At 44.4% G+C, this 21657-nt stretch overlaps 2 protein-coding genes across 2 annotated transcripts in view; both read right to left on the bottom strand.

Moving 5' to 3' along the window:
• fbxo34 (F-box protein 34) overlaps positions 1-11428 on the bottom strand; it is a 13261-nt gene extending 1833 nt beyond the window's left edge. The window contains 3 exon segments of the mRNA XM_030127435.1: positions 1-781; positions 4475-4611; positions 11275-11428. The exon segment at positions 1-781 is cut by the window's left edge and continues 375 nt beyond it. Of these exon segments, the coding sequence (XP_029983295.1) occupies positions 1-774 (774 nt within the window). The 5' untranslated portion in view covers positions 775-781; positions 4475-4611; positions 11275-11428.
• A 2014-nt stretch (positions 11429-13442) lies between these two features.
• lgals3b (lectin, galactoside binding soluble 3b) lies at positions 13443-21060 on the bottom strand. Its single transcript, XM_030127473.1, has 7 exons — positions 21012-21060; positions 19616-19637; positions 18745-18832; positions 16580-16887; positions 16332-16420; positions 14619-14787; positions 13443-14539 (listed from the first exon to the last, which is right to left on the bottom strand). The coding sequence occupies exons 2-7, from the start codon at positions 19619-19621 to the stop codon at positions 14381-14383; spliced, it is 819 nt and encodes a 272-aa protein (XP_029983333.1). The 5' UTR covers positions 19622-19637; positions 21012-21060; the 3' UTR covers positions 13443-14380.
• Between the last annotated feature and the right edge of the window lie 597 nt (positions 21061-21657).

The following is a 21657-nucleotide window of genomic DNA, read 5'->3' as shown; positions in this document are numbered from 1 at the left end:
CTCCCCCCTGGTCTCAGGGGGCGGGGCTCTGGACAGTGTGATGGAGGCAGAGCTCCTCTGGATGGCGAGCAGCGGTTTGGCGTCCACCTGCTGCTCGGTGGCTCTCTGCTCTAGAAATGCCACCATTTCCACCACAGACACCTTGGGGTCGTCCTCTGGCTCCGCCTCCTCAGTCCGGGGCGGTTCCAAGTGTTGTGGCAGTACATTGGTGTGTTGCTGCAGGAGGTTCTGGTTGCTTCCTGACCTGCGGCGCCGCTTGGCGTTGCCATTCTCCTCCCAGCTTCCTTTGGCCTTGGTGGCGCGGGTCGGTCCTGTCGTGGGGGTGTGGTTTGGACTTGATGGCGTTGTTCTGCAGCCACTGGCATTGGAATGCTCACTGCAGGCAGCGCCATCCGAGGCAAAAATGGCGATCTTCTCCCTGACGTTCCCAGGTTTGATGACGGTCCAGACGTCCAGCGGGGCATCGGCAGTCTCTGCAGCGGTCGTCTGGTACAAACCCAGTGCCTCGTTCTCACGTCCAGGCGGCGGCAGCGGCGATGGGAGGAGCTTCATCCTGCCCTTCATGTTGTTGTTGTTGTTGCAGCAGCTCAGCGTGTTGGTGGAGATGACGCTGAGCGGCAGACGCCCACCGCTGACGTTGCCATGGTGACCGGCACAGGTTCTCAGCAGCGCCCCCTGCTGACCCACGAACAGAGTGGACCTCTGGGACGCCGTCGGGATCGGATCCAAACGCAGCTCTGAGCGCACAAGCTTCGGGTACGACTTCAGATGCATGATGGTCCTGAAACAGAAAGAAGGCGTGGTCAGATGTGTGCACAGCGACCCTTTGACAAGCTACACCCACAGCAGAACCACACCCGAACCATACCCACAGCTGAACCACATCCACAGCACAACCACACCCACAACACAACCACACCCACAGCACAACCCAAACTACATGTCCCGGCTCTACTAACGGAACCCTTAAATGCAGGTTCTGCTGACGAAACCCTTAAATACAGGCTCTGCTGACAGAACCCTTAAATACAGGCTCTGCTAACGGAACCCTTAAATACAGGCCCTGCCGAAGGTACCCTTAAATACAGGCTCTGCTAACGGAACCCTTAAATACAGGCTCTGCTAACGGAACCCTTAAATACAGACTCTGCTAACGAAACCCTTAAATACAGGCCCTGCTGACGGAACCCTTAAATACAGGCTCAGCTGACAGAACCCTTAAATACAGGCTCTGCTAACGGAACCCTTAAATACAGGCCCTGCTGACGGAACCCTTAAATACAGGCCCTGCTGACGGAACCCTTAAATACAGGCTCTGCTGACGGAACCCTTAAATACAGGCCCTGCTGACGGAACCCTTAAATACAGGCTCTGCTGACGGAACCCTTAAATACAGGCCCTGCTGACGGAACCCTTAAATACAGGCTCTGCTGACGGAACCCTTAAATACAGGCCCTGCTGACGGAACCCTTAAATACAGGCTCTGATGATGGAACCCTTAAATACAGGCCCTGCTGACGGAACCCTTAAATACAGGCTCTGCTGACGGAACCCTTAAATACAGGCCCTGCTGACGGAACCCTTAAATACAGGCTCTGCTGACAGAACCCTTAAATACAGGCCCTGCTGACGGAACCCTTAAATACAGGCTCTGCTGACAGAACCCTTAAATACAGGCTCTACTGACGGAGGCTCTACTGACGGAACTCTTAAACACAGGCTCTACTGACAGAACCCTTAAATACAGGCACTGCTGACGGAACCCTTAAATATAGGCTCTGCTGACAAAACCCTTAAATTCAGGCTCTGCTGATGGAACCCTTAAATACAGGCCCTGCTGACAGAACCCTTAAATACAGGCTCTGCTGACGGAGACTCTACTGACGGAACCCTTAAACACAGGCTCTACTGACAGAACCCTTAAATACAGGCTCTGCTGACAGAGGCTCTGCTGACGGAACCCTTAAATACAGGCTCTGCTGACGAAACCTTTACATACAGGCTCTGCTAACAGAGGCTCTGCTGACGGAACCCTTAAATACAGGCTCTGCTGACGGAACCCTTAAATACAGGCCCTGCTGACGGAACCCTTAAATACAGGCTCTGCTGACGGAACCCTTAAATACAGGCTCTACTGACAGAACCCTTAAATACAGGCTCTACTGACAGAACCCTTAAATACAGGCTCTGATGACAGAACCCTTAAATACAGGCTCTGCTGACGGAACCCTTAAACACAGGCTCTACTGACAGAACCCTTACATACAGGCTCTGCTGATGGAGGCTCTGCTAACGGAACCCTTAAATACAGGCTCTGCTGACGAAACCCTTACATACAGGCTCTGCTAACAGAGGCTCTGCTGACGGAACCCTTAAATACAGGCTCTGCTGACAGAACCCTTAAATACAGGCCCTACTGACGAAACCCTTAAATACAGGCTCTGCTGACGGAACCCTTAAATACAGGCTCTGCTGACAGAACCCTTAAATACAGGCTCTGCTGACAGAACCCTTAAATACAGGCTCTGCTGACGGAACCCTTAAATACGGGCTCTGCTGACGGAACCCTTAAATACAGGCTCTGCTGATGGAACCCTTAAATACAGGCTCTACTGACAGAACCCTTAAATACAGGCTCTGCTGACGGAACCCTTAAATACAGGCTCTGCTGATGGAACCCTTAAATACAGGCCCTGCTGACAGAGGCTCTGCTGACGGAACCCTTAAATACAGGCTCTGCTGACAGAACCCTTAAATACAGGCCCTACTGACGAAACCCTTAAATACAGGCTCTGCTGACGGAACCCTTAAATACAGGCTCTGCTGACAGAACCCTTAAATACAGGCTCTACTGACAGAACCCTTAAATACAGGCTCTGCTGACGGAACCCTTAAATACGGGCTCTGCTGACGGAACCCTTAAATACAGGCTCTGCTGATGGAACCCTTAAATACAGGCTCTGCTGACGGAACCCTTAAATACAGGCTCTGCTGATGGAACCCTTAAATACAGGCTCTACTGACAGAACCCTTAAATACAGGCTCTACTGACAGAACCCTTAAATACAGGCTCTGATGACAGAACCCTTAAATACAGGCTCTGCTGACGGAACCCTTAAACACAGGCTCTACTGACAGAACCCTTACATACAGGCTCTGCTGATGGAGGCTCTGCTAACGGAACCCTTAAATACAGGCTCTGCTGACGAAACCCTTACATACAGGCTCTGCTAACAGAGGCTCTGCTGACGGAACCCTTAAATACAGGCTCTGCTGACAGAACCCTTAAATACAGGCCCTACTGACGAAACCCTTAAATACAGGCCCTACTGACGAAACCCTTAAATACAGGCTCTGCTGACGGAACCCTTAAATACAGGCTCTACTGACAGAACCCTTAAATACAGGCTCTGCTGACGGAACCCTTAAATACGGGCTCTGCTGACGGAACCCTTAAATACAGGCTCTGCTGATGGAACCCTTAAATACAGGCTCTACTGACAGAACCCTTAAATACAGGGTCTGATGACAGAACCCTTAAATACAGGCTCTGCTGACGGAACCCTTAAATACAGGCTCTGCTGATGGAACCCTTAAATACAGGCCCTGCTGACACAACCCTTAAATACAGGCTCTGCTGACGGAACCCTTAAACACAGGCTCTACTGACAGAACCCTTAAATACAGGCTCTGCTGATGGAGGCTCTGCTGATTGGAACCCTTAAATACAGGCTCTGCTGACGAAACCCTTAAATACAGGCTCTGCTAACGGAGGCTCTGCTGACAGAAACCTTAAATACAGGCCCTGCTGACGGAACCCTTAAATACAGGCTCTGCTGACGAAACCCTTAAATACAGGCTCTGCTGACGGAACCCTTAAATACAGGCTCTGCTGATGGAGGCTCTGCTGATGGAACCCTTAAATACAGGCTCTGCTGACGAAACCCTTAAATACAGGCTCTGCTAACGGAGGCTCTGCTGACAGAAACCTTAAATACAGGCCCTGCTGATGGAACCCTTAAATACAGGCTCTGCTGACGAAACCCTTAAATACAGGCTCTGCTAACGGAGGCTCTGCTGACAGAAACCTTAAATACAGGCCCTCCTGACGGAACCCTTAAATACAGGCTCTGCTGACGGAACCCTTAAATACAGGCTCTGCTGACGAAACCCTTAAATACAGGCTCTGCTAACGGAGGCTCTGCTGACGGAACCCTTAAATACAGGCTCTGCTGACGGAACCCTTAAATACAGGCTCTGCTGACGGAACCCTTAAATACAGGCTCTGCTGACGAAACCCTTAAATACAGGCTCTGCTAACGGAGGCTCTGCTGACGGAACCCTTAAATACAGGCCCTGCTGACGGAACCCTTAAATACAGGCTCTGCTGACGGAACTCTTAAATTGATTGCTACGATATAAAACATTGAGATGCTGGAGTCCATCAGCCTGAGCAAGAGGGGGCGGGGCTTACCTGCAGACTGTGTGGTGATTGGCTTGGGTTTGAGTGACGGCTCCTCCGATCCTTCAGCTTCACATCTCTTATGTGTTTGCTATGACTCTGCCCACACAGCAAACTCTGGCTCCACCCACTTTGGCCACAGAGTCCCCCTGTATAAAACACACACAAACACACACTGAGAACAACGAGCACAACAGGAACAGGGCGGAGACAGCAGCAGGACATGCCCACCAGACGGACAGGGTGGAGACAGCAGCAGGACATGCCCACCAGACGGACAGGGTGGAGACAGCAGCAGGACACGCCCACCAGACGGACAGGGCGGAGACAGTAGCAGGACATGCCCACCAGATGGTTAGGGTGGAGTGGACGTGAAGGACCATGTTCAGCATGGGTTCAAAAAAAAAAGACCATCACATGACAAGGACACCAAAACACAACCAACAGGAAACAGGAAGTAGAATAATTAAAGCTGCAAGCGGCGCTGAAAGGCCCTCACCACGGGCACGTCCAGTAAAAGTATGTCCATCATTCAGCAGGTGGCGCTCTAGCACCAAATTTGATGTCTTCTGATGAATGGGTGTAGGCCTGGAAGATGTACCACTGAGTCAAATTTGAGCCAAATCTGTGTTCGTATGTCCAAACTGCTGCAATTTTCGTAAAGGTAAATTGTAGGGGGCACTATTTTGTGAATTTTCAATGTCTTCTGACAAATGGTAGGCCTTGGAGATTGACAACTGATTCAAATTTGAGCCAAACAGGTGATCATATGTCCAAACTGAACCACTTTTAGTAAAATTAAATTTGTAGGGGGCGCTATGGAGCCAAATTTCAAATTTTTCAGATGAATGGGTGTAGGCCTGGGAGATAGACAACTGACTGAAATTTGAGCCAAATTGGTGTTTGTATCTCTGAGCTGAAGCAATTTTTATAAAGGTAACTTTGTAGGGGGCGCTATCATGCAAAATTAAAATTTCTTCCAATAAGTCGCTGTAGACCTGGGAGATTGACAACTGATTCAAATTTGAGCCAAATCGGTGATTGTATGACCGAACTGAAGTAAGTTTTGTAAAAGCAAATTTAAAAAAAAACTTCACAAAGTTTATGACCTCCTTGCACAAAAACGATGGCACCGATTCCAAAAATTCAGCTACCTTTTGATGCCCCACTCCTCTAGATACTGTACACTGATTTTGAGCTCATTTGGCCAAACACCCAAGGAGGAGATAGTTAAAATACGACGTCAGCGAACATGCTGACTCAGCATTTTGGAAATTTCAATCCAATATGGCCAACTTCCGGTTGGTTTAGGGGTGTGGCAATAATATTTTTTGTTTGTCTCCTCATGATGAATCTGTGTACTGATTTTTGTGGCTCTATGACAAACTTTACGTTGTACGTGCTTCCATTGACGTAATGCATTTCCACTTTTCAAGGGGGCACTGCTGCAACATTTCTTTACCGACATCTACGAAACCTACAGAGTGGGGAAGCAAAATTTACAATATTTTGAGGCAGGGATTGAAAGACAGTGTATGACCAATTACTTTATTGAAAGTCATGAGAATTTATTTGCCACAAGAAAATTTACATAATAGAAAATGTTTTTATTCTATGTGTCCTCCTTCTTTCTCAATAACTGCCTTCACACGCTTCCTGAAACTTGCGCAAGTGTTCCTCAAATATTCGGGTGACAACTTCGCCCATTCTTCTTTAATAGTATCTTCCAGACTTTCTCGTAATAGTTTTGCTCATAGTCATTCTCTTCTTTACATTATAAACAGTCTTTATGGACACTCCAACTATTTTTGAAATCTCCTTTGGTGTGAAGAGTGCATTCAGCAAATCACACACTCTTTGACGTTTGCTTTCCTGATTACTCATATGGGCAAAAGTTTCTGAAAAGGTATGGATAATAGTGTTAGGTATGATTATGACATCAATATATGTTTGGTTTCAAAACAATTGACATAGTGCCTGCTGAGAAAAAACAACTAAATGTTCATTGTAAATTTTGCTTCCCCACCCTGTATATGTAAATTCAATTTTGCACATTTCTGAATTTTGGGCAACTTTGGTGAGTTTTTGTAAATGTTCATGGGGGTCAAATCTGAGCTCAAAGCGCAGGAGAAAGAAAAAAATATAAATAAAAAAAAAACAAATAATCTGAGCAAGAACAATACAGCCATTTCTATGGCAACCACATATTTGGCCTTATTTGAAAGCTCTTGAGGTCCCCTACATGTCTGTGGGGTCAGATGTCTCGTGCCATGCACTTACACACACGTGAGTGACCCCAACTGGGCGTGTCCCATTGACTCCCATTCATTCTAAGCAAATATGCGGTTTGTGTACATGTCATGTACATGTTCGGAAAGGTCTGACTGTCGTGAATGTGAATATGTGTGAGAGTGGAGACAATGGAGAAAGGTGACAGCGTTACTCGCGATTTCGTCCCCATGCGCCCACTGCAGACTCAATAGGCCCTGCGCCGGCTTTACTCGGCTCGGGCCTAATGATGAAAAATTCAACCAATTATCTATTAGTTCATACATGTGGACCAGTGTGTATGTGTGTGCGTGTGTGTGTGTCAGTGTACATACATGTGGACCAGTGTGTATAAGTGTGTGTGTTTGTGTGCGTGTTTGTGTCCATATATGCGGTCCACTTGTGTGTTTTTGTGTCCATATATGTGGTCCACTTGTTCGTCCACTGACTCTTCAGCTGCTGTTGGACTTGGCTCATATTTCACTGATACAGTGTGAATGAACCAATGAACAGACAGATGTCCACCCTAACGCCCATATAAGGGTGTGACCACAGTCAGGTCCTGGATCTGAGTCTGTGCAGGTCTCACCAGACCCTCAGTCAGGACCTTCCACTCATCTCCATACACATGAACCGTTGTCATGTGGTTCAGGTCCTGGTCTCTTCGTGTTGGACAGAGGACTCTGTTCTAAGCATGACATTAAAACCAGGTCCAGGGTCCGGGTCCAGGTCCAAGGTCCGGGTTCAGGTCCGGGTCCAGGGTCCGGGTCCAGGGTCCGGGTCCAGGTTCAGGTCAGACTCTGTGGTTCCTGAACCACAGACTGAACCACATGACCCCTGACCTTCTCAGTCAGCATCTCCACCGACCAATCACCACTCAGCTCCGAGTCAGCAGGTTCTGACAAACAAGAGACGGTCATGTGACCATTTCCAGCCCTATGATTGGTCAGAGTAACACCACTACTGTAGGATGAGTGTGAAAACTGAAAACCACAACTTCAGCAGATGCACAAAATACAGATGTACAACAACACACACAGACACAGAAACACAACAACACAAACAGACACACAAACACAGACACACAACACAAACAGACAACACAAACACACAACATAAACAGACACATAAACACAGATACACAACTACACAGACACATAACACAAACACACAACATAAACACAGACACACACAGATCAGCTGATGGTTCCAGGTCCACATTCCTGCAGTCAGGTTCAGACTCAGACTGGATCGCATGGTCCAACTGGACACACCCACCAAAGAACATGTGACAAAGACACTGTACACAACAACACATATATGAACACACGTATGAACACATTTATGAACACACGTAGGAACAAACGTATGAACACATGTACAAGGGAGGGCTGAAAAGTTCATAGCCTGACCAAGAAGGAGTTATTGCACAGCAATGAATCTTGGCATACATTAAATTCAACCTTTCCTGATACTAACTGCATGGTTTCCTTCCAGATAAACCCACACTGGATAAATAATTTAGGACTTTGAAAAGTAATACTACAGATATTTCATGAAAATGCTTGCTTTTCACCCCTCCCTCGTTCTCCCTACCCCTCTTGAATTCAGCTTCCCAGTTTTGCACAGTTGATAAAGCTGGAGCATCATCCCCTATAGCAACCATGTCAGCATGAATGTCCTTGGGGGCTAACCCCTTTTTCTGCAGACATTTGATAAGACCATGGGGCCACAGATGGTTCACGAAATGTCTCTGGTACTACTTTTCAAAGTCCTAAACTATTTATCCAATGTGGGTTTATCTGGAAGGAAACCATGCAATTAGTAACAGGAGAGGTTGAATTTAATGTATGCCAAGTTCCATTGCTGTGGAATAACTCCTTCTTAGTCAGGCTATTCATTTTTCAGCCCCCCCTCGTATGAACACATGTATGAACACACGTATGAACACATGTATGAGCACACATATGAACACACGTATGAACACATGTATGAGCACACATATGAACACACGTATGAACACATGTATGAGCACACATATGAACACACGTATGAACACACGTATGAACACATGTATGAGCACACATATGAACACACGTATGAACACATGATGCCTCAGGTTGTCCACAGCTCAGACCACTGAACCGGGTTCTACCTCAGCAGAACCACAGTTCCACCTCTGGACCCACAGCACCAGCTCATAAAGGAGCCTGGGGTCAGAGGTCAGAGGTCACCTCAGTGGGTTATCAGATCAAACCCTGCATCCAAATCTCAGCTGTTTTCAGTGACTGATCGGACACGGGTGTTAACTGCATGTGTCCAAACTAACATCACTTTACACAAAATTAAAACACAAACCATGGATTCATTTGATGGTATTATTTTGGTATTATTTGTTTGGTTTTTGCACCTTTTCTTGTGCTTCCTCCTGTTGCTTTATCACTTTAAACACTGACACACAGTTTGTAGGACTCTGTGGATCATTAGTATCATTAATATCATTAATAATTCTGAAACTTCTCCAAAACACATATATGAACACACGTATATGATATGAAATCACAACAAACAGTGAAGGCAGCATCCAAACGCTCCATTTGAATATTTCACATCGATGTGACATTTGTGATTTTTATTCCAGATTAAATCCAGAAGAGGATCTGACAGATAAACCCCATTAACTTTTTCATATTCATCCAATTCGATCATTTTTATGGAAAAGGACCAATCATTATTACTTTACAGGTTAATGGCTGCTCTTTGGTTTTGTGTGACATTGATGAAACCAGACGATTAATAAAGGTTTATAAGTATATGCAAAAGTTGAAACGGGATGAAAAAAACTGTAGAAAAAAAACCCGACAACAACAAACAAACAAATTTGTGGTTCTACATTCTTCTTAATGGTCAGAACATTTCACCAACCCAGAAGGACAACACGAAAACGAAAGACATAAAGCTAAAATATTTTACATCTGATTAAACAAAACAAAACATCATCAAGTTTGTGCTTTAACTGAGAATGTGAACTAGATGAGCTCGAAAAACAATAAACAATACAATTCATATTACATACATACATCAGGGGTATAAGAATATATTGGTATCGCAATATATCATGATATTTCACTTCACGATACTGTATCGATATTAAAAAGTACTGTATCAATATTTTTAGGTATTTATTCAAATGCAGGCATGGCGGAGGTTCATTTTTGTTTTTCAAATTCTTTTATTTCTATATTCACATGGGTATTTTGTTTTGTTGTTTGTTTACTACAAAAGTACTATTGTGATATTGCAGGTTATAAATGTAGTTTTTTGAGACTGAAACTGTTTTGTTAAATAATGGATAATTCAAGCATCCTAAAAGCACTTTTTACTGTCTGAAAGACGCAAATGTTTGGATTTTTTATTGGGAATGCACAAAAATAATGTTGTGATGTTGGATGATTCAGGGACTGAACACTATGGATTCTTTTCACAATCAAATACGAACATTTAAGCAGGCTCTGACACTGTAATGTCTGTAAAACATTACTGATTTATGTGGGGGGTTTTTGTACCAGTAAAGGCGCATGTTAAACTTTATTCATCCAAATGCTGCACTACAAGTTTTTCTAGGAAATAATAATAAAAAAAAAGCAACAAAACAAAAAATATCGCCCTCTTAACAGTATTGTGATATATCACAATTTATCATATTGCGATCCTAGTGTTGTGATTTGTATTGTATCGCCAGATTCTTGCCGATACACAGCCCTAGTCTCGATGATGATACTTCTAATTTCATTAACAAACTTGGACTAAAGGTTTAAAATAGCAGCTATCAACTGTAGATTTCAGATGTACTTTTGCATCAGAACAGGAGAAAAGCCACAGAATGAATCCATTTACTGCTGCATCCTGATCAGGTTCCAGTTCAAATGAGACAAAATGAGAAAAGGATGATGTGATAATTGAAGCTGGATGGGCTGTGTGCTTTTCATCAGCTTCGCGAACTCTGAACAGGTCACTTTAACTCACTGACATATGCTGAGTCTGCAATCTGAGGCTAACGGCTAACAGCTAGCGGCTAACAGCCCCAGGCCCGAGCTCCACCTCCAGACTCACAGACACCTAATGTCTGCTATCAGTCAGCTCCAAGAGCCCTCCATCCAGATCAAGAGGACCGAGGACTGGTCCAGATTCACTGCAGAAACACGGCGAAATTGACGGTTTTAAGTCGCTCTGAATTCCGACAAACTTTACACACTGCACTGCTAACTAGCATGCTACATGCAGTGGCCATTAGAAACCATGGTACACCTGGCTACATGACTAGCCTCTGAAGCTAACTAGCGCTCGAGAGACGCAGAACGTAAACACCGACACAGGGCTCACTTTTACCGACAAAAACTAATCAAATAAATAACGGAATAAGTAAATTGGTTGTTAATTTAAAAACAACAACAACAACAACAAAAACAATGGCCGTGTCTTATCCTCCGGAGCTCCACAGCGGACCGAAGCGGACACACAGGCCGAGTTGGACATTCACTGACCTGGACGAGGAGCAAATCCCACCACAGCCCGTCCTCCGCTTCGACACGGCTCAAACCCTCCGGTCCCGGTCTGTCCCGGTCCGTCTGAGCCCGCCTCCCGGTGCCCTCTCTAACCGTCTATTACTGCCTGTTTTCGTCCCGGACGGAGGTCTACGATCACTGTGTCTGATCCCGAAACCAACAAACTCTGAGCGGACACACGCACGTACGGCCAGCTGGCAACGTCACGACGTCAGGACGGACGAAGATCGTCTATGATGAGGCTGCCTCCCTGGTCTAAAATTGAGAAATATATCATATCTAAAAGTAATGAAAAAATAACTATAACGTCTCAAAACATAATTACATATTTTGAACGTGACATTCGTGATTTAGAATCTGTTGTAAATTTGATAATTTTATTTGGAAAATTTTATATATACTAACATGAATATACCAAAACACACCCAAATTTTAAAATCTTTCTGATGGAATTTGAAAAAAATATTACTCATTAGAATTTATCTTTAACAAAAAAAAAAGCACTAGCACCCTGGCAATTTATAAAGAATTCTTTAAAATAGATTGAACTCTCTAATTTATTTATTTATTTATTTATTTATTTTGTTATGTATATATATATATATATATATATATATATATATATATATATATATATATATATATATGTATGTATATATTCTATTATTTGTTTATTCTGCTTTATGTCTTTAAATCTATGCATTTTTTAGTTTATTTGTTCAAATGTTATTTCTTTTGACACCTTGATGTTTGTTCAAAATGTATATCTCTTGTATACATAAATATTTTCAATTAAAAAAAATGAGGCTGCCTCCCCCCAATAAATAAATAAGAGGCTGCCAGATCAACCTTTTATTCAGTCTCTGAGGACATGGAGGTGACGTCCTCATTTAGAACCGGATTGACTGAACTGTGATGAGGCAGAGTCGGACCTCGTCCTGGTCCTTAGAAACAGAGTGGAGCATCTTCTCACCTTCAGAATCTTTAGCAGAACTCCAACCACAAACAAGGAAATTGACTGAGTTCAGTGCCAGAAACCGTTTCATGTACACATTTATACACATATTTATGGATGTTATTAAAGAAATGGACCAATCAGGCTCCAGAGAGAGACCTCAACATGTTTGTACCAAACCAGGTTTATGGACTGGGTTAGGGCGTGTCCGTGCAGGAGACCTCAGGCCGACGATCCACGATGGATGGATTCTGTCTGTGGTCTGGGAACAAAACAGGGTTCACCTGGAAGAGCGGGGGGGCGGGGTCTGGGCTGCTGATAAGCCCCCCCCCCCCCATACCCAGATAAGAGGAAGACCACCAGGGTATGGTACAGACCAGTCTCTGGGTCACATGACCAAGAAGCTATTGAAGAAAAACATACATTTTTTGTAAAAATAAATAAATAAATAAATAAATAATAATAATAATAATAATAATAATAATATTCATAAATTAATATAGACTGGAGAGAAATATTAAGTGGTGTTTCCTAAAGGTCCTCTTTATTATAATAATTTGAGACTGATTTGGAGTCTCTGGGTCACATGACTAAGAAGCTATTGAAGAAAAACAGACTTTTTTTGTAAAAAAAAAAAAAAAAATTGATAATATTCATAAAAATATGAATATAGACTAGACACCAATATTAAGTGGCGTTTCCTAAAGGTCCTCTTATTATAATAATTTGAGGCAGGTTTGGAGTCTCTGGGTCACATGACTGAGAAGCTATTGAAGAAAAACATTAAGAGCAGGAATTTATTGATAGTCCCTAAGGCGATGGGTTTTGAATGTCTGTCGAATATCCAACCCGCTGCTAACTTCACCTAGGTTGAACAGACAGTGTGTTTGTTGAAGGATTTTATTGTGAAAACTCAGACGTGGAAGTGAATGAAGTGCAGCTGATGTCGGTTTGATTGACAGGTTCCTACAACCAATGGAATAAAGTACATGATACTATAGTACAAGTACAGAAAACACTAGAAGTACTGCAGATTCAACCCTGTCTGTTCATTTAAACCAAAAACCTGATAAATAACAGAGACCAAAACAAAGACCAAGGGATCTGCTGTGGATCTACTGAGAGATCTACTGGAGATCTACTGAGGATCTGCTGAGGATCTACTGAGAGACCTACCACAGATCTTTTGGAGGTCCACAGAGGTTTTATGAAAGATCCCTGAGAATCTACAGGAGATCTACAGTAGTTCTGCTGGGATCTAACCTACTGAGGATCTGCTGAGAGACCTACCACAGATCTATTGAGGATCTACCACAGATCAACTGGAGGTCCACCGAGGTTCTATGAAAGATCACTGAGAACCTACAGGAGATCTACAGTGGTTCTGCTGGGATCTAACCTACTAAGGCTCTACTGAGGATCTGCTGAGAGGCCTACCACATATCTACTGAGGATCTGCTGAGGATCTACCACAGATCTACTGGAGGTCCACAGAGGTTCTATTAAAGATCACTGAGAATCTACAGGAAACCTACAGTGGTTCTCCTGGGATCTAACCTACTAAGGATCTACTGAGGATCTGCTGTTGATCCACTAAGGATCTGCTGAGGATCTGCTGTTGATATATTACAAACCTAAAGAAGATCTACTGACATCTATGGCAGTACAATTTCCTCTTCTGAGTATCTGAAAACATTATTGTAGATCTAAAGAGGATCTCCATCAGGGTAGAGGAAGATCTACTGATGATTCAACAAAGATCTGGTGTAGTAGATTTACTGAGAGTGGATCTGATGTCGATCTGCATTAGATCTGCAGAGGATAGTGTAGAGCTTCTGAGATTTAGCAGGACATCTACTAATGATCTACTGTAAATCTCAGGTGGATCTGCTGTAGATCTCAGGTGGATCTCCTGTCGATCTCCTGTAGATTTCAGGTGGATCTCCTGTAGATCTTAGGTGGATCTGCTGTAGATCTCAATTGGATCTGCTGTAGATCTCAGGTGGGTCTCCTGTAGATCTCAGGTGGATCTGCTGTAGATGTCAGGTGGATCTGCTGCAGATCTCAGGTGGATCTCCTGTAGATCTCAGGTGGATCTCCTGTAGATCTCAGGTGGATCCTGGTCCTGTTTCAGGGCAGTGTCTCCATGCGGACCTTGGACAGGGTCAGGTCGTAGTAGATGTTGAGTTTGGTGATGGATCTCAGGTCGTGGATCCGGTGTCGATATTCCAACAGGTGACTGTTGTTGACGGCAACCCGGAACCCGGTGTCGGTGCACAGGATCTTCAGCTGCCACCACAAAAGCACAGTTGTGAGCACAACCTAACCACACATCTGAAGACCACCTTCCCGTATTTGATGTTCTCACCTCAAAGCTCTGCCCAGGTGCAAAGGGGAAGGCGCTCAGATCCCGCTCCTCCTTCCCCCATTTCTGATCGATGCGGCTGTTCCTGACGATCACCTGCCGTCCGCCTTCATTGAAGCGAGGGTTGAAGTGGAACGCTAGGTCACGATGAGTGGACAGATCCACCGTGATCCTGAGACACACACAAAGGATCCATCAGCTGATCTATCACCTGATCCATCACCTGATCATACCACATAATACTACAGAAGAGTACAAAATACTACAGAATACTACAGAAGACTACGTAAGACTACAAAAGAGTAGAAAATACGAAATATTACATAACAGTACATAATACTACAGAAGACAACAAAATACTACAGAATACTACATAAGACTACATAATACTACAGAAGACTACATAATACTACAGAAGAGTACAAAATACTAGGTAATACTACAGACAACTACAAGATACTACAGAATACTACAGAATACTACAAAAGACTACAGAATACTACAGAAAACTACATAATACTACATAATACTACAGAAGAGTACAAAATACTAGGTAATACTACAGACAACTACAAGATACTACAGAATACTACAGAATACTACAAAAGACTACAGAATACTACATAAAACTACATAATACTACATAAGACTACATAATACTACAGAAGAGTACAAAATACTACGTAATACTACAGACAACTACAAAATACTACAGAATACTACAAAAGACTACAGAATACTACAGAAAACTACATAATACTACAGAAGACTACATAATACTACAAAACAGTACAAAATACTACATAAGACTACATAATACTACAGAAGAGTACAAAATACTACAGAAGACTACATAAGATTACAAAAGAGTAGAAAATACTACATAATACTACATAACACTACATAATACTACGGAAGAGAACAAAATACTACAGAATACTACATAAGACTACATAATATTACAGAATACTACAGAAGACTACATAATATTACAGAAGAGTACAAAATACTACATAATACTACATAAGACTACAGAATACTACATAATACTAAATAATACTACAGAATACTACAGAATACTGCACAATACTCTATAATACTACAGAAGACTACAGAATACTACATAATACTACAGAAGACTACATAACACTACAAAAGAGTAGAAAATACAACATAACACTACATAAGACTACATAACACTACATAAGAGTACAAAATACTACAGAATACTACATAAGACTACATAATACTACAGAGTACTACAGAAGACTACATAATACTACAGAAAAGTACAAAATACTACATAAGACTATAGAAGACTAAAGAATACTAGGTAATACTACAGAATATTACATAATACTACATAATACTACAGAAAACTATATAATTTTACATAATACAAAAGAATACTACAGAATACTACAAAATACTACAGAATACTATATACGGTAATACCACAGAAGACTGCATAATACTACATAATACTACAGAAGACTACAGAATACTTCAAAATACTACAGAAGACTACATAATACTACAGAATACTACAGAATACAACAAAAGACCAGAGAATACTACATAATACTACAGAAGACAACAGAATACTACAGAATACTATATAATACTACAGAATACTTCAGAATACTACATAATCCTACAGAATACTTCCTAGTCCTCCTTGCTGCTAGACAGTAGGTGGGCAGGGCTGGTACTCACTTGTCAGCGTTGGCGTTGATGGTTCCTTCGATCGTGATCAACAGTTTGTTGAAGACGCCGTTGGGCAGAGTTTGATGAAAGGGCACCGTCTGTCAACAACAAACAACTGTTAACTCCGCCCACATGTCCCCAGACCAAACTCATCCACTCCCAGACCACACCTATTCACCCCCAGACTACACACCTATACATCCACAGACCACACCCATCCCTTCCAAGACTCCACCCCCATCGCTCCATCATCATACCAAGTTTTGCTGAGGAGCGGACCATCCTCCAGAACCTGGACTGGAAAATCCTCCAGAACCTGGACCAGAATTGGGACTGGGACTAGGAAATCCTCCAGAACCTGGACCAGGAAACCCTCCAGAACCTGGACCGGGAAATCCTCCAGATCCTGGACCAGGAAATCCTCCAGAACCTGGACCAGAATTGGAACTAGGACCAGGAAATCCTCCAGGACCTGGACCAGGAAACCCTCCAGGTCCAGAGGGCTGGGCGGGGTTTCCTCCAGACCACACCGGATTGGTCGGTGGCTGACCGGGCCAAACTGGACCTGGAAACATGTAGAAGGTCCATTAAAGGCTGGTTCTGTTTAAGAACCCTAGTGGTGGAATGGAGAACGTCAGCTGCAGCTCCAGGGTCTATGATGGTTGAACTGGACTGGACCTGGAACCATCCAGAACCAGGTCCGTCTGGGTTGGGTGTGAGTCCAGTGTTATTCTAAACCTTTATTGGACCGCCAGTAGAACCTCCAAACATCTGGTCCGGTCCAAACTAAGGCCATGTTCTCCTGGTGTGAGGAACCTCAGAACCATGGACACCAGTTCATCTAGGAGAACACTGGTTCCAGCCCAGACTGAAGTTCTATTATGAATGAACCCTTTTCAGACCTGGACCACCTGAAGACCACCTGGGCAAATGCTAACTGCTAGCTTACAGACTCTTTAAAAGGGTCTGAATGTAGTCCAACCAAATCACAAAGTCCTTCTGTGGTTCTAGCTGGACTCAACAGATGCTGTGGTTCTACATTTCAGACCCATATCAGTATCTGTGGTTCTGCACTTCAGACCTGTATCTGGATCTGTGGTTCTACACTTCGGACCCGTATCTGTATCTGTGGTTCTATGCTTTGGACCCGTATCTGTGGTTCTACACTTCGGACCCGTATCTGTATCTGTGGTTCTACACTATGGACCCGTATCTGTATCTGTGGTTCTACACTTCAGACCCGTATCTGTATCTGTGGTTCTCCACTTAGAACCCATCTCTGTATCTGTTTCCAGCTCCGGAGACATTTATGGACGCTCTTGTCCTACTCATCTGTCCAACCCTGACAGTATCCTGTGGTGGCATGTGCTGCTGCTGGGTTGGTGCAATGCATTGTGGGTGTTGGACCTTTTGTGGACCATGTTGTGGGTTGTGTTCATGGGTTCTGGGGGGTTCTGGTTCAACCAAATCAGGTTCAACCAAATCAGGTTCAACCTAGGCCTTAGAACCTAGACCTTAGAACCTGGGCCTTAGTACCTGGGCCTTGGAACCTAGACCTTGGAACCTGGGCCTTAGAACCCAGACCTTAGAACCTGGGCCTTAGAACCTGGACCTTAGAATCTAGACCTTAGAACCTGGGCCTTAGAACCTAGGCCTCAGAACCTAGACCTTAGAATCTAGACCTTAAAACCTTGGCCTTAGAACCTAGGCCTTAGTACCTAGACCTTAGAACCTGGGCCTTAGAACCTGGACCTTGGAATCTAGACCTTAGACCCTGGACCTTAGAACCTACACCTTAGAACCTGGGCCTTAAAACCTACACCTTAGACCTGGGCCTTAGAACTTAGACCTTTGAACCTGGGCCTTAGAACCTGGGCCTTAGTACCTAGACCTTAGAACCTGGGTTTTAGTACCTAGACCTTAGAACCTGGGCCTTAGTACCTAGACCTTAGAACCTGGGCCTTAGAACCTTCGCCTTAGAACCTAGACCTTAGAACCTGGGCCTAAGTACCTAGACCTTAGAACCTGGGCCTTAGAACCTAGTCCATAGAACCGAGATCTTAGAACCTGAGCCTTAGAACCTAGTCTGTAGAACCTGGGCCTTAGAACCTTGGCCTTAGAACCTAGTCCTGAGAACCCGGGCCTTAGAACGTAGACCTTCGAACCTGGGCCTTAGTACCTGGGCCTCAGAACAGGTGGTGACCTGTGGGTGGGTTAGGCTCCGCCCCCTGGTGGTGGGTTGGACCTTCCCATGGTGCACCAGGGCGTGGTGGGAACTGGTCCTACAGGGTCAACAGGTTCTACAGGTGCTCAGGTGTGGACTCATGGATTATTGACTGTGTTCATTGTCACAGATCTAAAAGCTCCTGTAACCACACCTGGACACACCCACTGGTCACCTGGCCCTCTTTCAGATCCATACCTGAGAGTGGTTGTCCAGGCCAAACGGCTCCACCCCCGCCTCCTGATTGGTTCCCACTGCTGGAAAACCCGTCGAGAGCATCTGAGAGCTGCAGACAGACAGGTGGACAGACAGACAGACAGACAGACAGGAGGACGGACAGACAGAGAGAAGGAGGACAGACAGAAAGACAGGATGACAGACAGGAGGACACAGACAGGAGGACACAGACAGGAAGACAGACAGACAGGAAGACAGACAGACAGCTGCTGTTAAATGCTGTCTCTTCTGGTTCACTTCCTTTCCTGTCCACCAGGTGCTGCTGAACTCAGTCATTTCAGACTGTGTTCAGGTGTGTTTGTTTTTCCATTGGTGTCCCTGAATGCAGCAGGGTGTGTTCGATGACAGACACCACAGGAATGTTCTGTATGAAGGTGTGTTTAGTCTGGACTAAATAGTTTAAAACTGTCTGTTTAACCCAGTCTAAACTGTCACTTTAACCCAGACTAAACTGATAGTTTAACCCAGACTAAACTGTCAGTTTAACCTGGACTAAACTGACAGTTTAACCAGGACTAAACTGAAGGAGTTGAACTGAACTTCAAAAAAAAAACAAAACTGGAAACATTCAAGTCTGAGGATTAAAGACCGGAAACATCCCATAATAACAGGACATTAGAAATAACCTGAGTTCAGACGATTTTACAGGTAAAACAGGTAAACTGTAACTGTTGGACTTTATGGAAATAAAAAACATCAATAATAAGGATTTTTTAAAAACCTTTAACCAGTCAATTCTTTTATAAATTATTTAGATTCATTCTCATCAGTTTGTTATGTTTGTTGTTTATCTGGTGTTTGTTCATGAGCACGGAAATGAAATCAGACTCACATTCATGGTGTTTCTGTCAGACCTGAAACAAACAAACAAACAAACAAATAAACAAACAAAAAGGAACAAACAGAAGGAGTCAGTGACAAGTCCAAACATGATGACAATAAACAGGAGGAGACACACCCATGTCCTCATGGACAGAGGGTGTGTCCTCAGTTCAACAGTTTAATATGATCCGTTGTCATGGTAACACTTCTATGATACGATCAGCTGATGTAAACTTCCTGTTGTAGTTTTCTGTTCTCACAAAAATCACATGACCATGACCAGTCACATGACCCAGTCTCTGTCCTCCATGAAGCAATTCCAAATGTTTGACCTCAAATAAAGCGGGGTGGGGTAACCATGGTAACCATCCAACCCCGCCTCTGCTGTGCCCTGGGTACGGACGGACACCAATCAAACAACAATCAAACAACAATCAAACACCAGTCAAACAACAATCAAACAACAATGCTGTGGAACGACAACTTAAAAATCTACAGTTTTATCAACTAAACTTTTGAAATATTGGTGAATTTACCCAGAATTTATTCATGTGGGTTCAGTCTGAACCTGAACCTGAACTGTGTTTCAGATCAGTTTTTAGATCATATATTGTCATGACAACATAAACACTGTTCAGGGATGGTGTCAACAACAACAACAACAACAACAACAGGACCAGACCCACACCAGACCTGGACCTGGACAAGACCCACACCAGACCTGGACTTGGACCAGACCCACACCAGACCTGGACCTGGACAAGACCCACACCAGACCTGGACCTGGAACAGACCCACACCAGACCTGGACCTAGACCATACCCACACCAGACCTGGACCTGGAACAGACCCACACCAGACCTGGACCTGGACAAGACCCACACCAGACCTGGACTTGGACCAGACCCTCATCAGACTAACAGGGTCCTTCAGATCTGGTTTTGTGTCTGAACAGAAAACCAGTTTCTATCCCTGTGAATCATCAAGTCCATGAGTCTGGGTCCTGGTCTGGGTCCTGGTAAGAGTCTGTGTCCTGGTCAGGGTCCTGGTCTGGGTTTGGGTCTTGATCATGGTCTAGGTCTGGGTCCTGGTCTAGGTTTTGATCCTGGTCTGAGTCCTGGTCTGGGTCCTGGTAAGGTTCTGGGTCCTGTTTTGGGTCTGGGTATAGGTCTGTGACCTGGTAAGGGTCTGGGTTCTGGTCTGGGTCTAGGTCTAGGTCCTGGTCTGGGTCGAAGTGAACAGGATACAGGTCACATGTTTAGAACTACCAGACAAACACACACACACACACACACACACACACACACACACGCACACACACACACACACACACACACACACACACACACACACACAAACAAACAAACAAACACACACACACATACACACACACAACCTGCTCTTACCTGAGACGCCGAGGCTGATGGGAAAAAACTCAGACTGTGAGAACGAGCAGCGTTCATAAGAAGAAGAGCCCCACCCTGGAACAGACAGGCCACGCCCTGAACAGACAGGCCACGCCCTAAAACACACAACAACACACACACAACAATAACACACAGACATGTACAGTGTGTGTGTGTGTGTGTGTATGTGTGTGTGTGAGATCGTTGCCATGTCAACCTTTTGTCCAACTCCTCTAGTGTTTGTTTAGTTTTGTCCAGACATGTGACTGTGTCGTCGCCTGTTGCCGTAGAAACCAGAGAAATATTTGTAATAAAACATGAGATGAAACCAAGACCACCTGGACCCAGACCACCTAGACTACCTCCTGTGGACCCAGACCACCTACCTAGACCCAGACCAGCTCCTGTAGACCCAGACCACGTAGACCCAGACCAGCTCCTGAAGACCCAGACCAGCTCCTGTAGACCCAAACCACTTCCTGTAGACCCAGACCAGCTCCTGTAGATCCAGATGTGGACCCAGACCACTTCCTGTGGACCCAGACCAGCTCCTGTTGACCCAGACCACCTCCTGTGGACCCAGACCAGCTCCTGTAGACCCAGACCACCTCCTGTGGACCCAGACCAGCTCCTGTAGGCCTAGACC

This window comes from Sphaeramia orbicularis, chromosome 22 (assembly GCF_902148855.1).
Source record: "Sphaeramia orbicularis chromosome 22, fSphaOr1.1, whole genome shotgun sequence".
NCBI classification, from domain to species: Eukaryota; Metazoa; Chordata; class Actinopteri; order Kurtiformes; family Apogonidae; genus Sphaeramia; species Sphaeramia orbicularis.
Note: the sequence above shows the minus strand (reverse complement) of the source record. Positions and strands in the feature narration are given on the sequence as shown.